General features: G+C 39.7%; 2 protein-coding genes across 2 annotated transcripts in view; one reads left to right on the top strand and one right to left on the bottom strand.

Moving 5' to 3' along the window:
• VWA3B (von Willebrand factor A domain containing 3B) overlaps positions 1–24740 on the top strand; it is a 130102-nt gene extending 105362 nt beyond the window's left edge. The window contains exons 28-35 of the mRNA XM_075263130.1: positions 68–162; positions 7375–7522; positions 16476–16562; positions 17219–17340; positions 21395–21487; positions 22976–23141; positions 24207–24441; positions 24536–24740. Coding sequence (XP_075119231.1) covers positions 68–162; positions 7375–7522; positions 16476–16562; positions 17219–17340; positions 21395–21487; positions 22976–23141; positions 24207–24441; positions 24536–24740 — 1151 coding nt within the window. The remainder of the gene's footprint in view (positions 1–67; positions 163–7374; positions 7523–16475; positions 16563–17218; positions 17341–21394; positions 21488–22975; positions 23142–24206; positions 24442–24535) is intronic.
• Positions 1–27242, bottom strand: part of INPP4A (inositol polyphosphate-4-phosphatase type I A) — a 528838-nt gene that overhangs the window by 152580 nt on the left and 349016 nt on the right. The window lies entirely within an intron of this gene.

Raw genomic sequence — 27242 nt, 5'->3', positions numbered from 1 at the left:
TGTGTGCATTGTTACCTATACTGTATACTCTCCAATCCATTTCTAAATGACATTAGTTGTCCTGCAGAAAGAAATCTCTTAAATGATAACATTATCAACAAACTGGAAGACCTCACCTCGCAAGTTACCCAATATCGAAACGAACAAAAGGAGAATCAAAATGTAAGTGACAAATATACGTTAGAGATGGTTTTTTACCCTTTTTAATATTGTATTTGCATATTAAGGCTGGGGCCACACATCCTCTACATAATTTCTGTGAAAAAAGCCCTGGGGGAAAAAAAGTGATGCATCTCCACTGCAGTCTTTTCCACAGCGATTCGCTGCATGGGGCATTAGCATTAAAACTGTTTATGCCAATACTATTAAATTCATTGTCATGCAGCTAGGCTTAGGTGAATACAGCTTGCATAGTGCTAAAACAAATGGGTGAATTTGTTTTCGAATATATAGTAAAACAAAGTAATAAAATTTTGGAATCTTTCTGACATGAAAGTGGTTATTGTACACAGCAAAAACACAAAAGTGTCCCCTACTAAAGTACTATAAAATATAACTTTTATTAAATAAATTTAAAATGTCGTGGAAATGAACTCATGTACTCCTTATGGAAGTGAGCACCTATAATTACAATCCACTATGGGACTCGAGCTGTAATGGAATGATGTCTAATACTCCTGAATAAAGATTTACCTAGACAATGTATCTGTGTCTCTATCTCATTTAAGACAAAGTGCAACTGTATATAAACACAGGAGATATTGCATCCAATTAACAGCCTGACTGTTAAGCTGGAATAGGGCTTGAACATATCAGTGCTGCGGGTGGTCATCACAAACTGGGCAGCACTTGTTCAAGATAAATGTTAGCCTACTCCAATTTGTTTGGTGTTGCTGCCTTGTAAGATAGCAGCTCACCGTCTGCCACTTTGGCTCTGGCTGTTAATTGGATGCAATATCTCCTGTGTTTATATACAGTTGCACTTTGTCTTAAATGAGATAGAGACACAGATACATTGTCTAGGTAAATCTTTATTCAGGAGTATTAGACATCATTCCATTACAGCTCGAGTCCCATAGTGGATTGTAATTATAGGTGCTCACTTCCATAAGGAGTACATGAGTTCTTTTCCACGACATTTTAAATTTATTTAATAAAAGTTATATTTTATAGTACTTTAGTAGGGGACACTTTTGTGTTTTTGCATTGTAATATTAGTCTCCTTTGATCCTGGTTTAGTAGTTATTCCCGGGCTCCGCCCAGTAACGGATCATACCAATACTGGTTGTATCACTTAAGATATCATCATGGCTGGTTTTTTAGCCGAGAACAGTTTAGCGGCACAATGGCTGGAAGAGGCCAAAGTGTTTTTTTCAGAGAAGGAACTTACACAATCAGATACATTAGGTTCCATAAAGGAGACTTTTAAAGTGTTGACCAAAACATATCGTGACTTTACTAGATGTTGGTGGGAGATTCAAGCATTAACAAACTACCTAGACAATAAAATTGTACCTAGGGGATTGAGAAACCCTACCCAGCCGGCAGTTCGAATTAGGACTCCAGCACTTATAGCAGCTTGGACTAAAGAAATAACAGAATCGTCCCTCAGACTTATAGCTCTCATACTTGAGGAAGAGAAAAACAATCTCTCTAAATTAGACGTGCAGTTAAAGGAACTGGTTACTAAAGCAAGAACTTACAGTAATGACCCTGAGTTCAGTAAAAAGGAGAAAGATCTACAAATTAATATCGAGAAATATACTAACCACATCAAATTACGTAAACATCAACAGTTCACTAGAGATATGCAGGAATTTAGGGACAACAAAGCATATTGGGAGACAGAACGTGGAGTATCAGCCAGTGATGCTTCGTCATCAGATTTTGAATACTCGGATAGTGAACGCTATAGTCGCAAGAGGGAGATATCTCGTACCCACAGGGGTCGTGGGTTTAACTCAGGTAATAGAGGTAAATCGAAGTTGAGGCAGCAGGGGAGAGATGGTGCTGGCACCAGTAGTGGAGGAGGTTTTTTAGCACAAACCCCACAAATTACACAGTACCTGTTACGGAGCAGGACGGAACCAGCCCCATTGCAACAATAAGAACCCCCCTGTCAGACTCATTACAGGTTATTAACTTATCCAAGCGCTCTTTATCATCTTGTGAAGTATCAGTATTACAGAAAGGTCTGTCTTTTGTGCCAACCAACTCATTTAGGCAGTTTGAGTGGATTAAGGATCTCGCGCTTTTCACATGTAAATTATGCTGGTCTAAATTCATGGCAACAGTTGAGAACAGAAGGGCAAGGGAATTGGGGGTAGAAGTGGAGGATCTGGAGGGTATTAGGACCCTGGAAAGTTTATATCTTGAAGCACAGGGCCTCAATGAAGTCATACAAGCTACGAACTTGAGACCTAAAAATCGTAAAAATCCACCTCCATGTGAATACAAATGTATTGACGTTTTTGAAAAAATGGTTTTGGATAAACTGTCTGAATTGGCTTCAAAATCGGTTTATAAGCACAATAATTTGAATAAGAACCAACGCGCCGCATTGAGATCCATAGAGACCGATGACTCAATTATAGTCAAGGCTGCGGATAAAGGCGGCAATATAGTCATCATGGATCGTGATGACTATATTAATATGTGCAATATGATACTCGAAGACCGTTCCAACTATGAGATTCTCTCCACCAACCCCACAATACATTATGCTGAGGCTCTCACAGAAATTTTGGACCAGGGAAAGGCGCGTGGTCTTATTTCCAATCAGGAGTATCTGTTTATGCGTCCTGAGTTCCCTCGGGTCCCCACGTTCTATGCCCTACCCAAGGTCCATAAGGGCTACCATCCCCTCAAGGGCTGCCCTATTGTCTCTGGCATGGGGGGAGTCACCGAGGGGGTCAGCAACTACTTAGATCTTGTGTTGCGGCCCTTTGTGTTGGCTCTCCCCTCATATGTCAGGGACACCATGGATGTCCTCAGACACTTAGAGGGCATCCATGTTCCCAGTGGGGCGGCCCTTGCGACCTTGGATGTAGAGGCGCTCTACAGCTCCATACCCCACGACAGGGGGTGAGGGGCTGTGGAGCATTACCTGTGGACCCGGGGGGAGCAGTTTGGTGATCATAATGACTTGGTGATCCAACTTTTGAAATTTGTGTTGACACACAATGTGTTCATGTTCAATGGCATTGTGTATCATCAGCGGCGGAGCACCGCGATGGGGTGCCCCGCCGCACCTACCTTTGCCAACCTCTACCTGGGTTACTGGGAGGAGGTGGTGGTATTTGGCAAATACGCTGAGACCTGGGCCCAGCACATAGTGCTGTGGCTCAGGTTTATTGATGACATTATCATTGTGTGGTCAGGTACCTCTGAGGACTTCAGGGCATTTGTAAATCATCTAAATGTCAATGATTTGAATTTACATTTTACATCCTATTATCATCAAAATACCGTTGACTTCTTGGATATTCGCATCACCTTGAACATGGACGGTACATTTAAATCTACATTGTTCCGTAAACCGACTGCCACTAATGCCCTGTTGGAATGGGGGAGTCATCATCCCGGCCCATTGAAAAGAGGTATCCCAAAGGGGCAGTTTCTCCGTTTACGGAGGAACTGCTCCGACTTGGATGATTATGACACAGAAAGTGGACAACTGGTAGACAGATTTGCAGCTAGGGGTTACCCACGGGCATTACTGAATGCAGCTCGAGCGTCGGCGAGACGAACCCCTAGGGATTCCCTTTTGGTCCCAAGGAATAGGGACAATGACAGACAACTGATACGCCTGATTGGGCCTTTTGACAATTTTTCACGTGAAGTAACGAATATCATTAAGAACTACTGGGGGATCCTGAAACAGGACCCAGAGATCCGGGACTCGATCCCAGAACGACCCTCGGTGACATTCCGTAGAGGAAGGAATATAGGTGACATTGTGACACGCAGTCACCTTTCACCTTTCAGCAAAGATAATACCTGGTTGGGTAGGACTAAAGTGGCCGGCACGTTTAAATGTGGCTCGTGCAGGGCTTGTGCCTATATACAGCGGGGCACTGAAATCAGGGCCTGTGCCACTGGTCAAACCTACCAGATCAAAGATTATTCTAACTGCAAGACAGAAGGGGTCGTTTATGTGATAACATGCCCATGCCCACTAAATTATGTGGGTAAAACCCGCAGGGAACTGCGCCGGAGGGTACTCGATCATGTGGGGGATGTTGTAAGGAGAACTGACACCCCAGTCTCCAAACATATCTGGGAATGCCATGGGGGTGACCCCTTCTCCCTGAGATTTCAGGTCATTGAACGAATCCCTAAGCACATACGAGGAGGCAACTGGGATAATCAGATTTTGCGTCGTGAAGCATTCTGGATATTCCAATTTTCATCTGTTAAGCCCCGGGGTCTTAATGATAATATTTCATTTCTGCCATTTGTCTAGATTAATATTAATCAGCATCAGTTACGTTTTAGCATCGTGAGTCGATAGTTCTGCATGTAGATCTCCATCACACGCACTTTCTGATTTACGGTGGTGTGCTAGGAGACATACCAGCATGCTGAGAATGAGCAGTAGGACATAATTCCTGATTACATTAATCATTTATTTGGTGATGGTTCATATGGTGCGGCCATAAAATGCGGTAACGCACCGGGCTTTATTATAGTGGACCACCTCTGTCAATTCTGTAGATTGAACTTGACTGTAATCCCTTGCAGAGCGAGGGACAGGATTATGTCGCCATACCGGGGTCTGCTGGCTGATGATAGGATGACACTGGCTGTCTTGCTTAAATCTACTCTAATCATACTTACCCATGTACATACTTACCCATTGTAGCTTCTCTGGAAACGAACGAGGTCTCTCGCTAGCCGAGCCTTAGACACGCCCATGACACTCCCTCCGGGTCTTGTGACACACATGGAACCGCCCTTCCCTAACCGGATTGGACGGTGGCGAGAGGGGGCGGGTGATTCCTCACTCCGTGACTATATAGGAGTGAGGTTACGTGAACGCAGTGTCAGACCTTATGAAAGTAGCGGCACCTACCATAGGGGTCCCGCGAACTGCGGTTTTTACCGCACACCATCATCTAGGTGTCTCAACCTGATAGATAGGGCTATGCTAGTCTCCTGATGAGATTTAAACGAAACGCGTCGAGACTAATCATGTTGTTTTAAGGAGTAGACGGCTGTTATATACCAATACAGCCACTCCTGTATATTTAGGTACCCTGACTGTTAAGCTGGAATAGGGCTTGAACATATCAGTGCTGCGGGTGGTCATCACAAACTGGGCAGCACTTGTTTAAGATAAATGTTAGCCTACTCCAATTTGTTTGGTGTTGCTGCCTTGTAAGATAGCAGCTCACCGTCTGCCACTTTGGCTCTGGCTGTTAATTGGATGCAATATCTCCTGTGTTTATATACAGTTGCACTTTGTCTTAAATGAGATAGAGACACAGATACATTGTCTAGGTAAATCTTTATTCAGGAGTATTAGACATCATTCCATTACAGCTCGAGTCCCATAGTGGATTGTAATTATAGGTGCTCACTTCCATAAGGAGTACATGAGTTCTTTTCCACGACATTTTAAATTTATTTAATAAAAGTTATATTTTATAGTACTTTAGTAGGGGACACTTTTGTGTTTTTGCATTGTAATATTAGTCTCCTTTGATCCTGGTTTAGTGGTTATTGTACACAGTATAAACATAAAGCAGGCCTGCCCGCTCCCCTTACATGTCTTTTTAATAAATATATGTAATACAAAAAAAAATACTTTAGGCCAGGGCCCCACACGGTTAGCGAATCCCATCCACACCTTGCAGAAAAATACGCGCAGCGGACATGCTGCGATTTTTAAAACCAATGCCAGTGATTTCCCTATATGTATAATGGAAGCAGAAAGACTTTTTCTGTGAAAAGTGTTGTGGGAAAAACTGCAATGTGTTTCTGCCATGGTTCTTCTTGCAACACTTTTTTGCTGTGGCCTACTACGTGCCTTAGCCTTAGGCCGGGACCACATTGCAAAAAACACTTCATTTTACAATACCTGCAAAGTGCATGGGATTCTAGCTAATCTCATCCACACATTGCAGAAAAATATCTGCAGCAGAAATTCTGCAATTTCAAAAACTGTTGCATTTTTGTAAATTTCAGCATGTCACTTATACTTACGAAAACGTTAATGTTTTCCGTATAGGTATAATACAGACAGAAAGTCAGCAGAGAAAACTCTGTGAACTTTTTATAAAAAGCACTGTTGACAAAACTGGGATGAGTTTCCACTGTAGTCTTTTCTGCTGTGATTTTTGGCTGCGACTTGCTATGTGGTACCTTAGCCTTAGAGCATCTTCACCTCTTCAGGAACACCTACAACCTTCAGTAACACATCGTCTTTAATTATTTTCATCTAATGGGTGAGCTGAATCTTCCATAATCTATATGTACACTAACCTTCAGTAACCCCGCAGCCACCACACCACCATCTGAACAGCTTCTACTGTCTGTCTCCTCCTTCCCTTATAGATTGTTATAGATAGTTGTACCAGTTGGTCACTGAGTTAGTCTATTGTGATTTTATTTGTATTATTTAAATGTAAAGCACCATGGAATTAATGGTGCGCTAAAATAATTAAACACATAATAATGATAGATCATCGTTTCATAGAACTTTGCAATTCATTGTTCCTCTATTAATCCTCCAAGAAATGTATGAATTTATTTATTGGACATTAATAGATAAAAGTGTATTAAATCGGTTCTTAAAATGTAAGGCCGGTTATACATGACATGAATTAAAGGAACGGGCGGCACACGGGGGACACGCGGATACCCCTCGTATGCTGCCCATGCATGGGCCATGTTTCTGTGGCTTCTTTCATTAAACGAAAATATGAGCCGTGGAAGCAATGGCTGCAAAATAGGACAGGAATACAACTGTTCTATATTTTGTGGCCCGGACTGTCGGCCCGCACACGTAACCGTGTATTTCATGGTCATGTGCATGGGCCCATAGAAATGAATGGGTCAGTGTGCTATCCGTGAACTACACAGATAGTACACTGAATATGGCCATGGTCATCTGGAGTCAGCCTCAATTCGTTCATAAATTTCTAGAATGAATACCAGAGGAATGGAACAAAACAAAGTTGTTTTGTTAAGAAAAATATTCCCGAATTGCTGTTTTATGGCCAATGCAATTATTTACTAAAACAGACATGGTTCCAGGTTCTCAATATCAGTGACAATGGTGTTCATAATAACTGTAATTTTTATGTAATTATTATTTTTTCTCAGAAATTAAACTAGTCTTAACCATTTGTGTTTTATGATGTGAATTAGGCGATGCAGATATACATTAAAGAACTAAAACAACATGCACCTCACCCAAATACAAGTGACAAACAAGAGGAAGAAAAACAGAAAATCAATTTGCTTGAGCAGCTGCAATTGCTGATACCCATTAGGAAGGCAGAGAAAGAGAAGGATGGTAAGCATACGCTTCATGTCCAGCTACTGTGGTGAATGTCACCATTGATTTTGCTGCCAGTGTGGAAGGAAAGTAGATTTGGAGTAAAAGCTAGGAGCGCAGTACTTTGGCACTTCACTGTGTATGTCAACAGCCCTGTTACATAACTTAGCAAACTTATGCTTGGAAAACACATAGTGTACACAACTTATTGCCAATACAAGCTCTGATAACTATTTATCTGCCAACTTTTGGGATGTGTATTGTTAACTAAGAGGTGTATAATATTGCTAAAATAATCCAGTAGTTAACATCTTCACGGCTACACAAGCTATGGGTAAACTAGGGAAGCTGTGAACACAGTGTCATGTGATTATATCAAGTGACCCCTGCTACTGGGATGTGCAGAGGAGTAGATTTAGTGCAGCCGCCACTGTGTACTTATACTCCCCTTCCCATCCCACTGTGACATTACAGATCAGGAAAACTGCCAAAACATAAACGCTATTATTGACAGCTGTTAGGGCCCCTTCACACGGCTGAAACGCGCGCGTTTTTTGCACGTTTTTTTTACGCGTTTAAAAATGAAAAAATTTTAATAGGCGGCGCGTACACGCGGTCAAAAGACGCACAGAAAACGCCGCGTTTACGCGCCGTCTATTGAAACGTCGCGTAAACGCGACGTTTTCATTTTTACACGCGTAAAAATACGTGCAAAAAACACGCGCATTTCAGCCATGTGAAGGGGCCCTAAATGACATTTAATGGTATCTATTAGAAATTGGGCAACCCCTTTAAAGTATGCACATATTTGATATATTGGAGCATGTCTGCACAAGTAAACAAGCACAGATGAGCATTTGTGAGTAGAAAAGACTGGCAGCTGGAAGCGTAATAGATTGATTTACTATATTCCTATTGCCAGGCTACTCTGGAACAGTTACAGTTTTGGCAGTACCAAACACATCTCCTATAATTTAAACCTCTGAAAGCACAAGCTATGTGTCATACATATGGCGGCATAGACAGACTGCAATGTGGTGTAATTATTTACAGGGAATTATAGGGAAATCATGTTTTAACACTAAGCACAGAGCTTTCTTGGAATTAAGTGTCCAAAATAATGACTGCTGGAATAAAGATATGTAGAAGTTTCTTCTTTCTCCAAATTGAAAAGGCCAATACGACAAGAATGTAAGACACAACAGTATTGACACAATAGATTTTATATATTTTAAGAGAAATTAAAAATGGCTAGTGTGTCTCTCTTCAATAAAAGATACATACAATATGTAAGATGTGTCTAAGAAGATTCATGCACTTCATCTACTAAGTATTCCAGGCAAATCCTGTCCTGATTAGAACATTAAGAAGTGGCTGTACAGACATGATAATTGCTTCCCCAAACATGTTTTAAAGATCAAGACGAGATTAATTTTTACCATGTAAGGGTCATTGAAGCCGGCATATAAAAAAGATGTTAGTAAAATAAAAAAAAAAAAGGATATTGTGTGTCTTTTTTGCTGTCTGATCCGCAGGCTGCATGTCATAGAGGATGAGGAGTTGAGTAGAATGATATATAGTTTTATGGGAAAGGGCTCAGAGTAACTTGTTCCATTTTTGTTCATGTTGTCTTACCTAGTGATTGTTATGTAGTAAGTGAGACCACTCACTGGACTCCTATGCCTGCAAGAAGCTGATATATATATTAATATATTTCAAGTTCTGTATATATTCTTAGGATATATGCATCTGCTCAGTTTCTCTATAGCATGATGCCTAATATGACCTATTTTAAAGGTGTTTTTCAGACTAAACATATTGATTACCTATCCTATTCACATGATATTTATGGCTACACTGTTGGAGCAAAAATTGTAAGCTGATAGAATTGAACTTGTGGTATAAACATTGGCACATAGGATAACTGCTATCTTCCTTACTGTCCGTGTAAGCAACAAGCATACAGTATTCAGATCATCTGTTTATCGCTAAAAATAAGCCATTGCTAGTCATTTTGCTGGGCAATAAAAGATCAGGCAAAAGGGCATAGCGATAGGTGCAAAGCACCCAACCAGATTGTAAAGTGCTGTGGATTATGTTGGCGCTCTATAAAAAATTTTTTATTATTATCCTATAACACTTGAGATGGCTCAAAGTCCTCATCTTCCAATTACTAGGATGTTATAAGACTCACAAGGTTTATGGAGAATCTAGTGTGCATTATGGCCCATAAATTTCCCGCACAGTCATGCCTCTGACTGGTCATGCAGATGCAATAACCTTAATCCTTATTCTTCCCATGGCAGATGTTTTGGGACAGTTAGACTGACCTATAAACATTACTTCCTCTGATTTATCTAGTTCAGTACATGAGTCAAGCTGTAGGTCTCATTCACAGTGACCTTTTTTTCGTTCATTGGACTGTTTTGTAGAAGCAAATGCAAGTAGGTTTGTTTTTTTTTGACACACCAGGCTTGAACAGTACACAGATGCCATCCTTTTCAATGTTCAGTGGGTTTGGTCAAAATAGGTCGCATTCTGTCTACAAGAGTCCACAAGAGAGCCTTGGGGTACATAGGATCAAGCCACAGCTTCTCATTCTCCTTGCATTTGGTCTAAGCTTGCAACACAGCCAAAAACAGAATGCATCACAATTGGGTGGCCCAATAGTAGCGAAGAAGATGTGGAACCAATACGCCCCCAACCCCTTTTCCCCCCAGCATTACAGACCTAGTTATTCGGAGTCGCTTGATGTTCCAGATGAAGTGAAATATGGCCAGAACCACCACTGGAACTGTTTCGAAGAATAAGTATAAACATTTAGGGAGGAGGGTCATTTTAACTGCTCTGATCCTGCCGAGCATGGAGGGTAGCTTTCAGTTTTTCAGACTGAAGAAAAAGCAGCATACTGTGCTTTTTCTTCTGATAAAAAATACAACTGAAAGTCAACAGAAGGGACCCCCCATGATAATATTGTGGTCCATAATGACTGACAATAAATGGAAAGTGTCTTGTTTGGTCACGACTGATATAGACAATAATACTATAGTGTAAATCAGGCCTAAATCTGTAGTTACAAGCAAACTGGTGCATGAGTTCTGTTTGGGTACATAGTACAAGTTTAAGAAAAACCTAAGGCCAGGGAAAGGACATGGCTGAAGGGAATGTGTGTGAGGCATAAGAACTGTAGTTACGATGCAATAGAAGAGAAATCGGCTTGCAACCCTCCTTGGGTACTAAAGTCCAACTTTAATTTAGTCCATTAAAAAAAATAGTTCACACAAAAGATAAAAGTGCCAAGAAGAAACACATAGAGTGGGTGCGTTAAAAGAAAATGCTAGCGTTTTCTTTTACCCAAGGAGGGTTGCAAGCCCATTTCTCTTCTATTGCATCGTATCTATGGTTGCGTGCTGTTCGGATCGGCTGATCCGAACAGTACTCGCTCATCTCTAAATGGTTAGTCCTCCAATAGTCCGGAGGCAAGGTTTGGCACGTCGAAGATTTTCACTGGATTATGTGGTAAGAAAACGGTCTATTTTTCTATTTTTTATAAGAATTGTAGTGTTTCTGGATTCTTTTTAAATGTATTTTATATTAAAAAATATATATCTTTGTGTATTTTTCCAGATACTTTGTTATTTATGTTACAGTAAAGATAGTTTAAATAAAATAAAGACTTATATTCTAAATTAGAATTGACAGAGACTATATGTTCAGTAAAGTCTCATGCAGCATCCATTTCTCTTGTGGCAGCTGCTTCGCTTCTTCTCATTTGTCTTTCTCAAGACATCAGGAGATTAGTTTTAGCCCCATTACCAGGATTAATCTAAACTTGGCAGCGGAGAAGTAAATATCGCTCTGGATCATGCTGCTGCTATACTTCATACTATGGATTGTATCTCTCTGCACTTACATATCTGTGTAAACCATGTATTTATAAGAATATTATATTGTATCTGATAGTGTCACTGAACAAATAAAGGGGAAGTGATTCAATTAGTTACAATGTATGTGTTCAACAATAAAAATGCTTAGACCTACATAATATAATAAATGTTATGTTCTTCTTTCTGTAAAGTTGTAGGATGTATTGTATGACAATTGTGTGTGCAGTAAGTATTTTTGTTCTGTCTCCTCACATAAGCATGTGGCCTTATGCTAAGTATATCTTAAACCTACGATTAACAGATTGCCCAGTGGATTCTGCAGGATTTATCTGCGGTTTCAGAAAGTGATTGGCTCCTGTGACAGGTGAAAGATCAAAGATGTCAGTGTTCATAGTCTGTGCAATGCAAATGACGTGTCTGGGCAAGGAGCACTGACACAATCACTTTGCTTGTTTTTTCAGCATTGACATTCTTTTGTCTGTTTGTCATATTGGAAATAGCCATAAACTTTTCACTTTACAATACTATCATAGATATTAGCTAGACAAATTTATCCTGCAGATCATGGGTCACATCAATTTCCTGGTGCTTTGTGCATATCAGTATCAAAAATTTGCACCAAAAAAATGTCGAAAAAGTTTCTTTGGCCCAATTTATGCCAAAGAAGTGCCAATTTATTCCTTTTCTCCCTACCCTTTTTCAGTGGGGGCTTGGAATACATGTCCCATAGCGGGCCCTACACATGGCATAATGTCCCATACTGGGCCCTCCACATGCTATAATGGTATAATGTCTTATAGTGGCCCCTCCACACTGTATAATATCCCATAGTGACCTTTCCACAAAGTATAATGTCACATAGTGGCCCTTCCACATGATATAATGTCCCATAGTAGCCTTCACACAGTATAATGTCCCATAGTGGCCCCTCAACATAGTGTAATGTCTCATAGAGGCCCCTCCTCACAAGCTATTATTATAATAGCTTGTGAGGAGTATAATAGTTGGAATAACTATAAGGAGAATGCAAGCATTTCCGTAGGTATAATTGACATGCTGCAGGTATTTTTCTGCAATGTATGGATGGGATTAGCGAGAATCCCAGCCACATTGCAGGTACTGTATAATGCTACAGTTTTTGCTGCAGTATTTCTGCCATAGCCAAATTGTGACATTTTCACAATATGGGCACTGGCCTAAGAGATTTTTTCAGGTTCACTTTATACCAAGTGTAATGACCTCTGGGACATGTATGTTGACTAGTTTACAGATTTTAATATACATTAGATGTTCTGTATCTCATGGCAGAAATTTTAAAAAGCAAGTCTAAAGCTGCAGAAAATTGTATACCATGCTGTTGCAATTCCAGGAAAATGTGTCAGTGATTATTTAACAGAACATCACAGAATTGTAGTTACAGTCACTGTTTTCACAGGATAACTACATGGCGATCCTCAGAACTGTAGAAAGGGATGCATTTCTCATCTTCCAGCAGGAAAAGTGACTGCCTTTCACTGCCTGTGATGAGAACACTCACCCAATCACTTACCGTATTTTTCGGACTATAAGACGCACTGGACTATATGACGCACCCAGGTTTTAGAGGAGAAAAATAGGGAAAAAAAAATTTCAGGCAAAAAATGGTAAAATATTTAATATGGGAGTTGTAGTTTTGGAGCAGCTGCAAGGCCACATTGACAGGTGACCCTGCAGCTGTACGGGGATGTATAGGGCGTTTTTTTTGTGGGGCCAGGTGTAGATCGGGCATTTTCAGACACAGGGATACCTAATGTATATGTTTCACAGTAATGTTATACTTTTATATGTATTCTAGGGAAAGGAGGTGAACTTTTATTTATTTTATTTTTTATTATATTTTTTTTAAGTGTTTTTTTTAAGTGTTTTTTTTTTTACTATTTTAATATCCCCCGCCTAGGGGGCTTGAACCTGCAATCATTTGATTGCAAGTCCCATAGACGGCAATACAAGTGTATTGCCGTCTATGGGAGATTCTATACATTACTATCGAGGAGTGTCATAGACCAGCCGCGATAGTAATATACAGTCCTATGAAAAAGTTTGGGCACCCCTATTAATCTTAATCATTTTTAGTTCTAAATATTTTGGTGTTTGCAACAGCCATTTCAGTTTGATATATCTAATAACTGATGGACACAGTAATATTTCAGGATTGAAATGAGGTTTATTGTACTAACAGAAAATGTGCAATATGCATTAAACCAAAATTTGACCGGTGCAAAAGTATGGGCACCTCAACAGAAAAGTGACATTAATATTTAGTAGATCCTCCTTTTGCAAAGATAACAGCCTCTAGTCGCTTCCTGTAGCTTTTAATCAGTTCCTGGATCCTGGATAAAGGTATTTTGGACAAACAATTCAAGTTCAGTTAAGTTAGATGGTCGCCGAGCATGGACAGCCCGCTTCAAATCATCCCACAGATGTTCAATGATATTTAGGTCTGGGGACTGGGATGGCCATTCCAGAACATTGTAATTGTTCCTCTGCATGAATGCCTGAGGATTTGGAGCAGTGTTTTGGATCATTGTCTTGCTGAAATATCCATCCCCGGCGTAACTTCAACTTCGTCACTGATTCTTGAACATTATTCTCAAGAATCTGCTGATACTGAGTGGAATCCATGCGACCCTCAACTTTAACAAGATTCCCGATGCCGGCATTGGCCACACAGCCCCAAAGCATGATGGAACCTCCACCAAATTTTACAGTGGGTAGCATGTGTTTTTCTTGGAATGCTGTTTCTTTTTGGACGCCATGCATAACGCCTTTTTTTTTATAACCAAACAACTCAATTTTTGTTTCCAAAATGAAGCTGCCTTGTCCAAATGTGCTTTTTCATACCTCAGGCAACTCTATTTGTGGCGTACGTGCAGAAACGGCTTCTTTCTCATCACTCTCCCATACAGCTTCTATTTGTGCAAAGTGCGCTGTATAGTTGACCGATGCACAGTGACACCATCTGCAGCAAGATGATGCTGCAGCTCTTTGGAGGTGGTCTGTGGATTGTCCTTGACTGTTCTCACCATTCTTCTTCTCTGTCTTTCTGATATTTTTCTTGGCCTGCCACTTCTGGGCTTAACAAGAACTGTCCCTGTGGTCTTCCATTTCCTTACTATGTTCCTCACAGTGGAAACTGACAGGTTAAATCTCTGAGACAACTTTTTGTATCCTTCCCCTGAACAACTATGTTGAACAATCTTTGTTTTCAGATCATTTGAGAGTTGTTTTGAGTAGCCCATGATGCCACTCTTCAGAGGAGATTCAAATAGGAGATCAACTTGCAATTGGCCACCTTAAATACCTTTTCTTATGATTGGATACATCTGGCTATGAAGTTCAAAGCTCACTGAGGTTACAAAACCAATTTTGTGCTTCAGTAAGTCAGTAAAAAGTAGTTAGGGGAATTCAAATCAATAAAATGATAAGGGTGCCCATACTTTTGCACCGGTCAAATTTTGGTTTAATGCATATTGCACATTTTCTGTTAGTACAATAAACCTCATTTCAATCCTGAAATATTACTGTGTCCATCAGTTATTAGATATATCAAACTGAAATGGCTGTTGCAAACACCAAAATATTTAGAACAAAAAATGATTAAGATTAATAGGGGTGCCCAAACTTTTTCATAGGACTGTATATCTATGACAGGCCTGGGAGCCTTCATTAGGCTCCCGGCTGTCATCGGAACAGGTCGGCTCCTGCGACCTCGCCGTGCAGGAGCCGGCCTGCATCACTGAAGGTATGAGGCCGGGGGGGGGGGCTAACTAACTGTCGGGACCTGCGGCAGTCAGTTAGGAGGAGCGGATTTACAGCATGCCACCGCTGGTTTTCTTCAGCGGCAGGAACGTGGCAATCCGCAGGCCCCGGCAGCTAAGACACTCCCCGGCATCTGCTGTAATAGACCGGCGGATGCCGGGGAGTGTCTTAGCTGCCGGGGCCTGCAGATTGCCGCGCTACTGCCACCGCTGGTTTTCTTCAGCGGCAGGAGTGTGACAATACTGCATCCGGCATCCGGTCTATTACAGCAGATGCCGGGGAGTGTCTTAGCTGCCGGGGCCTGCGGATTGCCGCGCTACTGCCGCTGAAGAAAACCAGCGGTGGCAGTAGCGCGGCCATGCTGCAAACCCACTCCTCCACCCACATTCAGACTATAAGACGCACCCTCATTTTCCTCCGAAATTTTGGGGAAAAAAAGTGCGTCTTATAGTCTGAAAAATACGGTACATGTGCTAATAGTATAGAGGCTAAAGTAGAAATAATGGAAATCATTGAAATTACTCCGAACAGTAATGAAGAACTAATGCACTGAAGGCAGAGATCTAGGCTTTCTGGAAAACTACATTTCTATTACAACTTAGGGCAGGTTCACACCTGCGCCCGGTCTCTGCTTTGCAGGTTTCTGTATTCTGCCCGAGAAACTGGACATGAGACAGAAACCAGCAGTCAGTTTTCAACCCTATTCACTTGAATGGGTTTAAAAAGTGTCCGCATGTGAGCGTCTTCTGCATCTCCGCGGCGAAACCAGTTTTTTAACCGGACACAAAGTCCTGCAAGTCTGATTTTGAGTCCGGTTAAAAAAAAACGGTTTCACCACGGAGATCAGAAGACGTTCACAGGCGGACACTGACTGCTGGGTTTCTGTCTCCTGTCCAGTTTCTCGGGCAGAAGACTGAAACCCACAAAGCGGAGACCGGGCGCCGGTGTGAACCCACCCTTATTTTACCCTTGAAATATGTTCAAGTAACACTGGTCTGTTTATCTATAATGGTCATAGTCCAATCTATAAAGAAAGAACTATAGTATAACATTAAAGAACTTAATATTTCCATTGTGTCATGTGCAAGGTACTATGTAACATGTACAACCAGTCTATCACTTTTTTTTAGCTCTAAATTTCATGTTGACGTTTCCAAACTCTCAATATACATACTAACAAATACCATTAATGTTATCTGCATTATATTGCGAGAGTGCTAATAGGTTTGTGTACATAGAACAAGTTTATATTGTTTATGTGTGTGTTTTACTCCAAATTACTCTAGAGTCACCAGTCTTGAATAAGAATAAGCCGCTTTTGCCAGGACAAAGGGTGCTGTCCATCTGCTCTCACAATGGATGGTATGAAGAAGGTATGATTAGAATGGGTTTATCAGTGCACATTTACTAAAATCTGGTAAGAACTACACAACAAAATGTTATGCATCCATATTCTAAAAATGTTGTAGCCACTACTTTCTATCACATACAACCAAGCTTTTTTATTGTAGATTTTGCTGCAGGTTTTTCAGCCAAAGCCAGAAGATGATTGAGCAGAAGGGAGAAGCATACTTCCTATATATTGCCCTTTCCTTTTGTAGCCATCTTTATTCTAAGGAGTACTGAGCATGCTCAGTATTCCATAGAACTACACGAGCGTACCACACATAACGCAGTGCGCTCATGTATGAATAAAATAAGAAGGCCAGCGGAGCCTACTCTGTAGACTCAGCCCGAACCTGAATTGGCTGAGCTGACAGCACAAATGTTTGGGATTTGGATTCCACTGAAGACAACGTTGACTCCTTACACACCTAGTATTAAATGTTGGTTTATAACTGTATAGCTAGATGTCTGGCCATAATGCACCTTGTAAGGACCAGATTTTATTTTTCATTAATTATGTCTTGATACTAATATTAAGCCATAGAATACAATGTTTTTCTCATGACTGTAAAAAACCCGATGTGAATTTTTGTGATACAAAATACTGCTGTGTGAAAATGGTCTTATTCCAATTTCTTTTCAGGAACTATTAGCCATGACTGTGGAGATCTCAGCTATTTTGTTGAGAAACCCTATGGTAAAGTAGCAAGGATACATAGAGATGACCTACTGGCTGATACTGATGAATACAAGAAGGAGATAAAGGTAATGCATCTAAGCCGATAGAATAGTAGCTCTAGAGGTAAATTCATGTAGGTGAACTCTATGGTATCTATGTCATGAAAAACTCCCTATATACTGGCCAGTGTGCGTATATAAACTCTAATGGCAAATCATGCCAAAGTGTGTTCATTTGGTATATGTTTAAAGGGATGTATCAGGTTCCTGCGGCATTAAAGAGGTTTTCCCACCATAGACACATAGGGGCAAATTTATTATGCCTTATATGCCAGAAAACTTGGGTACAAGAAATAAAAAAAATTGCTAATTTTTTTGCACAAATTGGATTTTGTGACTATTTGTTTTCTGCACTGCCCTTGCCACTTTGCCAAAAAAGTGGCATGGCGAGGATGTGGAGATTTATTATCATTTATGCCAGAAATCTCTAGTTGTACAGCCCATGCATAGGAGGCACTTTGTCATAAAGGAGGTGCACCCTCCAAAGTTTTTGTGGTTATGAAGACTGGCTTTGATAACACTATTCTTCATAAATTTGCAGCATAGGGGATAAGTGTCTGATCACTGGGTCTCACTGCTGGAACCACCATTGATCACGAGAACAAAGAACTGTCAGTACCCCGTGTGCTTCCTGTTTATAGAGTGGTGGTGTGCATATGTGGCTATCGCTCCATTCATTTCTATGGGAATGTTGGGACTGCAGTAAAACTGAATGCAGCAGGGACCTTGCACATGGACCACACAGGGAATGTTGCAGGCCTCAGTTCTGATTGCTAGATAGTGGATAAAGTGTTTACGTTGAGAACACCCTATTGGCATCAAGTCGTTTTTATTTACAATATAATATGAGGAAGAAAAGAAATAAAGAAAAATACATCATTGATGGTGATGTAGCTGTAGGTGATGTTGCCAGAACCACTGCCAAAGTAGAAGTAATGCAAAATTAGTCATTGGAATTGATACAAGACCTTGTATTTTCTCTTTATTGTGATACTCAAGAACGTTCTGAGCATTGGAAGAATAGACATATGTAGGTATGGGCATATGTCAGCTGAAGAGGACCTTTTACCATATCAATATCTGTTGATATCTTGATCTTGATCTGTTGTATCCTTGCAAAATTGGAATCTTATCTGTAGCCTCTATCATTCCTGAACAATTATGTCCGATAGTTTCAGAACCCAATATGCTAATTATGCTTTCTATTGTCAGGTGGGCGTTCCTGAACTAGAGCAGACAGCAGCAGCCTGAGGGTCCATTCACACGGAGGAAAATGGCGCTTTATTTGGTGCTGAATTTACAGCGCTGAAAAAAAAAGCCTCCCATTGATTTCAATGGGTTCTGCTAGCTTTTTTTCCACTAGAAAATCAATGGGGGGTTTTTTCAGTGTGGAGGATTCCACTAGTGGAAAAAAAGCCAGTGGAACCCATTGAAGTCAATGGGAGGATTTTTTTTTTCAGCGCTGAAATTCCACATTAAATTCCTCACCATTTTCCTCCATGTTAATGGACCCTGACTTTAGAGGGCCTCATTAACAGGTGCTGAAGCTAACAGCACTCATTGCTAGGGATTCTCCAGATTTGGTGTGGTCTATCCAGCCTATCCATGGATGTTACTAATTCTAGTTATAAAGAAAATACAGCTATGCTCAGTCTTTTCGTCATTAGAAGTCACAGCGTCCTCATCCTAGGGATCACATTTCACTTCCATTAGTGAAGGAATTGCAGGGTGACACAGTGATCCTTTACTACAGGACAGGAGTCCAGGCCAAAGTCACCATTTGGCCTAAGCCTTATAGGTGATCAACAGTTGATTGATTTTATAAAAAGTATATAAATGTGTGTGTATAATATATGCTATATTTGTATAGAATATATACAGGGCCATTTTAATGCATTATAGGGGGCCTTACACAAACCTTTTGAAAGTGCTTGTCTTGAATTAATTTGTTAGGAAAATTAACTTTTTTATGCAAACAAATTAACAAATCTTGTTTGCAAGCAATGGCCCACATTTATGCAAGAATTTTCTAGTCTGCTGTCCCAAAGGAAATGTTAATTCTGAAAGAAAACTAAAGGCAATTTGTTGTGTGTACTCATTTATGTTGAGTACTGTATATATCTATATATCTATATTATCTGCTTCTGAGCCAAATCCTGACAGGGGGCAATCTATTTGTGCCTAATTAAAGTTTATTATTATTTAACTATTTTTGTTTGTCCATCTAGGATTGACCACAGATTTTCAATGGGATTGAGGTCTGATGAGTTCCTTGCCCATGGTCTCAGTGTTTTTTGTTTTTTTTTCCACCAAGCCACTTAGTTACCATGTCTGAGGACATATAGTAGCACTCACCTTTTCTTCTCTGGACAATCATTCTTCCAGATTTCTCTACACTGTCTGAAGGGGCTTTATCAGAGAAAATAACTTTACCCTATTTTTCTGCAGTGTAATCCCTGTGCTTCTTGCAGACTGCTTTTATGTTTTTCTTGGTGAAAAGTGGCTTCTGGAAAAATGATGGTCAAGGGAAGACAAAGTGTGCTCTATCATGAGTCCTAAGTGAAGCCCACAGTAAGAACATTCTTGTATGGAGTTGCTTTTCATCCAAGGAAGTTTGTCACTCAAAATATTGCCTAAGAACACTGCAGTGAATAAAGATTGGTATCTAACATCTTTCAAGATCAACTTCCCACAATGATCCAGGAACAATTTGATGAACAATGTTTTTTCTAGCATGATGGAGCAGCATTGGGCCCATGGTCAGGCTACTACTCCATTACATTGAGAGCCTGTGGTCAATCCTCAAAAAGCAGATGGACAAACCAAAAAACAGAATATGCGATAAACTTCTAGCTCTTATTACATAAAGAATGGGTTGCTATTAGAGATGAGAGAGTAAACTTGATCGAATACCTCGGCCGAATAGCTCCCGATGGCAGGGAAGGTGGGAGGGGCAGTAAAAATTCGAAGCCCCGGAAGTGTTTTTGCACCGGGAGATATGCGGCCGAGGTATTCCATCGAGTATATTCGCTCATCTCTAGTTGCCGTCACTCAGGATTTGTCCCAGAAGCTGATATCCAAAATGTCAGGGCAAATTGCAGAAGTCTTGAAAAATATGGGCCAACACAAAAAATACAAATATCTGACTAAAAGATCTAAAAATCTGGAAGCAGCAAATTTATGAAAACCCAAATCTGCATCAAAATGTTTGGACAAAAATGATTATTATATACAGTATAAACAGTATATTTTGTTCAGCTACTTTTAACCACTGTAACTCTCCATTTTCATAACATCTAATACATTACAAACAACATAGGCACATTGGTATTGTTAATGGCCATTTAGTTTTATTACAAGAGTTGAATTAGACTAGATAAGTTTCTGCAATACCTGTCCATGGGCTGTGTGTGATACTGCAGTGCAGGCTTTGTGTACAGGCTTTGTTACTTATGGATATGGATCAGCTGAAGTACCAGACACAACCCAGAAACAAAAATAGCCATGGAAAAATCTGACCATTTTCAGATGTATTGATGTCCATTATATATCCAGTTACTGTATGCAGTTAAATATCAGAAACAAGTAATAAATATAATTAAATGTGTCAGTCATTGCCCTTTTGATGAAACTGTCCCCCAATGCACATGAGCTATGGAAAACTAGGCATACTTATAGTTGAAAAATTACAATGCTGGGTATCCCTATGGGATGCTGCATCCAGTGGTGCGGGGGGAGGGGGAGACAATATATAGCCTATTTCTGCTCAGAAGGATGTTGGGAAATAAATGTTGTAGTTGGGACTGAAATGAATGTTTTGGTTAAATCCATATTTTCAATTTGAGCTTAATAAAAATCTGGGGAGGACAACTAGGTGTACGATGTACCTGCAGAGATACAATAATATAGTGCTCTGCAGTACACAAATTGCAGGTCACACTGGAGCCAGAACAATTTCCTTCCTTTCTGAACAACATATTACATCGTCCCTCAGTTCTTTTATTGACCTCACATAAAAGCAATTTAGAAAGAGAACATTTTATGTCACCTAATCATGTGTCTTATTGCTGTCTATCTGAAGGAGAATGACCCTGTGATCGGACCTCATCCTCTTTATCCGGAGACGTATTGTCCAGGTGTCGTATTAAACTGTACTCCTGATCTCAAAGTGATGGTAAGGAATGCAATTATATGTCGATATGTTACCCATGATTTATGTTTCATCACGTGGAAGTGTAGATTCTTTATTTTCTTCTATTTGTTTCTCAGTGTAATCCTATCCTATCCTACTAATATTAGGATGTTTGTTCCTCAATCATGGAAAAACGGCTGAATGGATTTGAATGAAATTTGGCACATAGATAGATTGTAACCTTGATTAAAAAATAGGCTACTTTTTATCCCAGTAAATGACATTGTTTGCTGGGATGCCTGAACAATCACGGCCACAGTGCAAGGAAGGGGTTCAGCAGCAGTACAGCTTAAGAGCTGCCAAAACACTGGAGCAGGAAAACCATCGCCAGCAGCAATTTGCTAAATATAGGCAGATCATCCACTCCAACAAAAATACAAATATTTCTCCCGCACGGGGAATAACAAAGTAGAGGAAAAAAAATTAATTTTGCCGAATGATTTTTTCGCGGTTTCATCTCTGATAAAAATTTGAATGAAAAGTGATCAAAAACAAAAATAAAAAATTCCAGGCAGGGGTTAAAATATGAATAAAGATTTAAAAAAAACAACTTGTGTGGCTAGTTATATCCCTTGATAAATTACTTGAGGGGTGCAATTTCTAAGACTGGGTAATTTGGTGGGGGCTTCCACAATTCTGCTTCTTCAGGGGCTCTTTCATGTAACCGCATGTGAAAATAATTTGGGGTGAAGTAGCATTTTATTGCTGAAAATGCAATTTTTCCTTTTTACAGTCCAATATTAATAAACTCCATGAAACTTTGTGTGTGTATGGGGGGAGGGGGTCAAAATTCTCACTTTATGACTTGATAAATAACTTTTTTGGGGTCCACTTTATTACAGTCAAACAGTGTAGGAGTAACTACAGTATGCATTTATCTCTGTAATACATGTGACGGCACCAAGAGGAAGTATAGCACAGGAAAAAATACAATGAAATATTAGTGCCTCCTTCGTTCCCATGTTAAGTCAGTGTATGATCTCATAATAAGACAGGATAAGGTGACTATACAGTGCCCTCACTACTTTATGGAAACTAGGCTTTTAATAAAACTATACATTTAAAAAAAAAAATTACATTTCTGCCCTATACAGTTAATTATTTAGCAATTCTTTGGTTAGGACTTGTGAGATTAATATAATAATGCTACAATATTGTAATATAAGTAAAATGGGACAATTATATGTTTTGTGGTGTTACATCTAGTAATAAACAAGTCAGGTGTTTGTAGCATAAGAAAAAAGAATAACCAACATTTGTTAATGTACTTGCTTCTTTTTCTGGCATAGTTTACAATTTTGATACATTTATTTTGTCTCACTCCAGTTTTCATAAAAATTGAGGAAACATCTCTGCACGTACTCAAAAATGCAACAGGTTTATTAACAATATGCAGCATATTTGGTTAGAGCTGTATGTGTTGTACAGTATATTGCATGTGGGTAAGAAATGTCTGTATTACTGTTTTAGGTACGATACTATGACAGTGCTGAAGCTGTTGCTCCAAGGGAACGTATTTACTCAATAAGCCTAGAAAAATATAAGAAAGATACTTCATACATCTTGGCATGTGAAGAGAGATGGATTGGACAGCCTGTAGTTGCTAGAAATGATGAAACTGGAACATTTCATTTGGGTATTGTATGGATACACTCACACACAGAATATATATATATATATATATATATATATATATATATATATATATATATATATATATATACATACATACACACTTATGTACTGTATTACATAGTTTATACAATAATAATCCCAAGACTTAATCATTTGTTTGAATAGATTGTTCTTCTATGCAAATGGAAATGCGTTCAGTAAAATACAATTAAAGGGGTTCTTGGGCTGAAATTCTTCAGGATAGGTCATCAATATTAGATTGGTAGGAGTCTGACATCCAGTACTTTCACCATTCAGCTGTTTACAGCAGCCACTGGTGCCTAAGGAATGGTCATCACTATCCCTCACGTGGAAAGTCCCTTTAAACATCCAATTTTAGAATTGCAATCCTGCAGCTTTCAAACTGGCCACTGATCACCCCAACAGGCTGACACCTCTTGTTTTATAGAGGTCACTTTTAAGGTTGCGGGTGTTTACAGAGGGGACAGGGACATCAATAAACTCAGTATCATCAGAGGACAGGATTGCAATGAAAGGTATCACCTGTAAAGCTGAAGGCAGATAACACTGTATTATACCATTCATAATAAATGATGAAAACAGCTCCTCATCTTCTTCACGTAGAGCATGCCCACAACACTCTCCTATAACTGCTTTATAGTTAAGTTATATTAAAGAGGTTACATTTGTACTGTGTATTTGTACTTGGCATATGTCAGGTACTGCTCCAAGTGTTACATGTTATAACAGACATGGAGGAATTTATCATTCATTTTACAGCTGCTTACATATTTGCAGCAAAAATGACAAATTCCCCATTTGCACCCTGCTCTCCATTTTTAATATTATTTGTGCCTAAAACTTGCCAAGCCCTTAGCTGGTATATATTTCAGCTTCAGTTGCACTGACTACTTGAGCATTTGCCTCTTAATAATTATGGTGGACCGCACTCTGGGGCAGACAAGTATTAAGACTGATGTATGATACGCCAGTCTGAATAAACATGCAGATTTAATGTAGATACCACCCTATGCGTTGTAATATTACTGATAATGTTGTTTTGCAGCTGAAGTCAAGAAGCTTACAGAAAACCGAAAGAAGTATGTCATTTCGTGGGCAGATGGTACAACAGCAGTGCAAGACATAGAATGGATTTTTGGAAAGTTCAGTCCACCACATGTGCTAGATGTTGGTGATCACGTCTTGACTTTAGCATATCCATCTTCTTTGACATTCTTACCTGGCATTATAACTAGCATCAATGGGACAAAGTTGCAGATACTGTTATGTAGCGGAAAAAGGTTGGTCACTTTTCATATAGCAGGTGTTATATATGAGATTGGGGTCTTGATTTGAATTAAGCATGTATTATACCTGATGGTTCTTGTCTTTAAGATGTCAGGATATGGATGCTCATCACTGCTTTGGCATCTCAGAGAAGACATATGACAATGCTGTACAGTCCTACTGTGAGAAGAATTGGACTATAGATTCTGATGAAGATGGTATCAGCCCAGAGAATGAAGATTCACTTTCAGATATCTCTTCCTTTACAATATCATCAATTGATTCACAAAAGAAAACCAGTAGTAGGCTGTAGTTCATGTGACAGTAAGAGCACTATACAGCTTGGGTTATCTTATACTATCACAATAACTATTAAACCTATTGCAAAGAATAAAACTCAGATTCTGTTCTACCTTTATGAAAACAAGTGTGGCTATACTGTAACTCTGCAGGGCCCATCTTAGCGAGACTAGGCTATATTTTGGTTCCATTAGGATCAAGTGGGCAGAAATGTATACCTCCAGATAACATGTCACTATGAAGGTTTTATGTCCTTGTCGAGCTCTGGAAAGGATCATGCAACTAAAGGATCACATCTGCGTTTGGGTTTCCATTTGGGGAGTCTGCTTAGGGACCCCCCAAACGGAAACCTATACGCACTAAAAAGCAGTTACCTGGGAAACCCGCGGACCCCATAGACTATGGGTTCATGTGGTTTCTGCTCGAAACATGTGGAGAGAAAAGTCCTGCAAGTAGCACTTTTCCTTTTGCATGTTTTGTGCAGAAACCGAGTGGAAACCACATGGCCCCCATTACAGTTTATGGGGTCTGCGGGTTTCCTTTAGGTAACCGCTTTTTAATACGTATAGGTTTCCATTTGGTGGGTCCCCAAACAGACTTCCCGAAAGGAAACCTGAACGCAGATGTGAACTGGGCCTGACACTCCAGGACTCCTCAGAAACTTTAGTCACAGAGTATGACATATAAGCCGGCTGAGGTTTTCCTGATAACCTCCCTCCACCCCATTTGGCACTTTGAGTAACTGAAAAGTGGGTGCAATAACGCCACACATCACACTGAAATCAAAATTACCATTTTATTGTCACCACAAATTGGCACTGAGTCCAATGATGACGTCCATATATAAAATCTGTATGCTTTTTATGTTTCAGGCATATTTTTACTGTGGTTACAGTGTATTAAATCTCATTAAAGGGAACAAAAGCCAATGTTATCTCTGCTGCTGTGCCAACAGACATATGGTGCCTCTTATTAACTTTTCCATGAATGTTTAACCTGCTTTCCTCACATGAAGATTGTAGAAATTTACTAATATAGACCTGTTATGGCCTTTCTCTATAGCTTTTACATGCATTGCTCTCTGCTGATTTTGATATGTATTTTTTTTCTGGACTGAATCATATTAAAACAAATATGTTTGTTATAATCCAATATGTGTGTAGCTGTTATGTGTTTAATACATTTTGAAATGATTTTGGATTCTAAATATAACAGATGGATATAATAAAAGCTGCATGTGGTCTATATAAAAAAAGGCACAGATATGTATAACAAGCAATAGGCATGGTGGCCTCGAAATCCAGCGTAATGGATATATAACCTACTGTATCTTCAATATGCAGATCCTGGACATTGAGCCTATTCCATGATGCATCTCAGGCAAAAGTTTCTCTGGGATGTATGCGCCTAGCAGGAGAGGGCATAAGGGCCAAGAAAGGGGAAAACGGGGTTTCACCTGTACCTATTGTGTCCTATCCCACACAGGCCCTGATGTGCCCTATATAGCGAGTGTCCCCAACTGGATTTTGTCCTTTTATATACAGGCCTAAATACTCCCTGGCATATGTGTATACAAAAATCAATATGATAGTGCAATTAAAATTTCACTAAACCGACTGGTCCAAATAACAATTTCTGGGCACAATGTGCAGATGTCTTTGTGTATTATCTTATGTTTCGGAGTTGGATGCTGAGTACAGAATTCAGTCATACACAGTTCTCTTTGCTTCATTAGTTTTATCAGTATGACCTACTAAAATTAGTGCAGAAGACTCTCAGGGCTCTTTCTAATTTCTAGCTCTGTAAGGCAAACACAACTGAAGTTATGTTAGAGTGAAAGTGACATTATTATTATCAGGGGTCTCTTCAAATCCCAGAGTATAATAGGTGGCGGCCCAGGAGAGGTGTTAAAAAAAAAATAAAAATCATACTCACCTTCTCTTACCTCTTTTGGGCCTACTCATGGCATCTTATCCCTTCCCTGGTGATGTAATGTGCCCAGGCCTGTTATTGGAAGAGTCCCCAAAATATATAGCGGCGGCTATTTTACTTAGCACGAGATGAATCTCCATTTGTTCACTTTCTGTAAAAAAAACCAAAATGGGACAATGTGTATGTCAAACCCAACTTGGTACGAGTCAGTTCACCCATCTCTAGTAAGTATTTCTTAATGCTGTTGCTGACATATGATGCATGACTGTTTGGCTTGCACCAGTTTGCTTATAGATAGCTTGCAGAATTGCAACCTCTGTGTTAAAAAATGGAAGAGGTATAATATATATCCAGGAGTTTCGACACCTCACTTAAAACAGAGAAATATGGGTTTACATGAGTTGGTTGGTTTGGAAAAATTCACAACAAATGTAGGAGCTTAATCTACATATATACAAGCCACCTCAATCTCCATTTGAGAATAGTCTGTAGATTATGTATTCAACAATTAAAAGCAGACTGGGCAGATTTATTAAGATTGGCATATCGTACGACAATCTTAATGAATAGCCTGGCTAGCACA

The sequence above is a fragment of the Leptodactylus fuscus genome, chromosome 2, assembly GCF_031893055.1.
Source record: "Leptodactylus fuscus isolate aLepFus1 chromosome 2, aLepFus1.hap2, whole genome shotgun sequence".
Classification (NCBI taxonomy): Eukaryota; Metazoa; Chordata; class Amphibia; order Anura; family Leptodactylidae; genus Leptodactylus; species Leptodactylus fuscus.
Note: the sequence above shows the minus strand (reverse complement) of the source record. Positions and strands in the feature narration are given on the sequence as shown.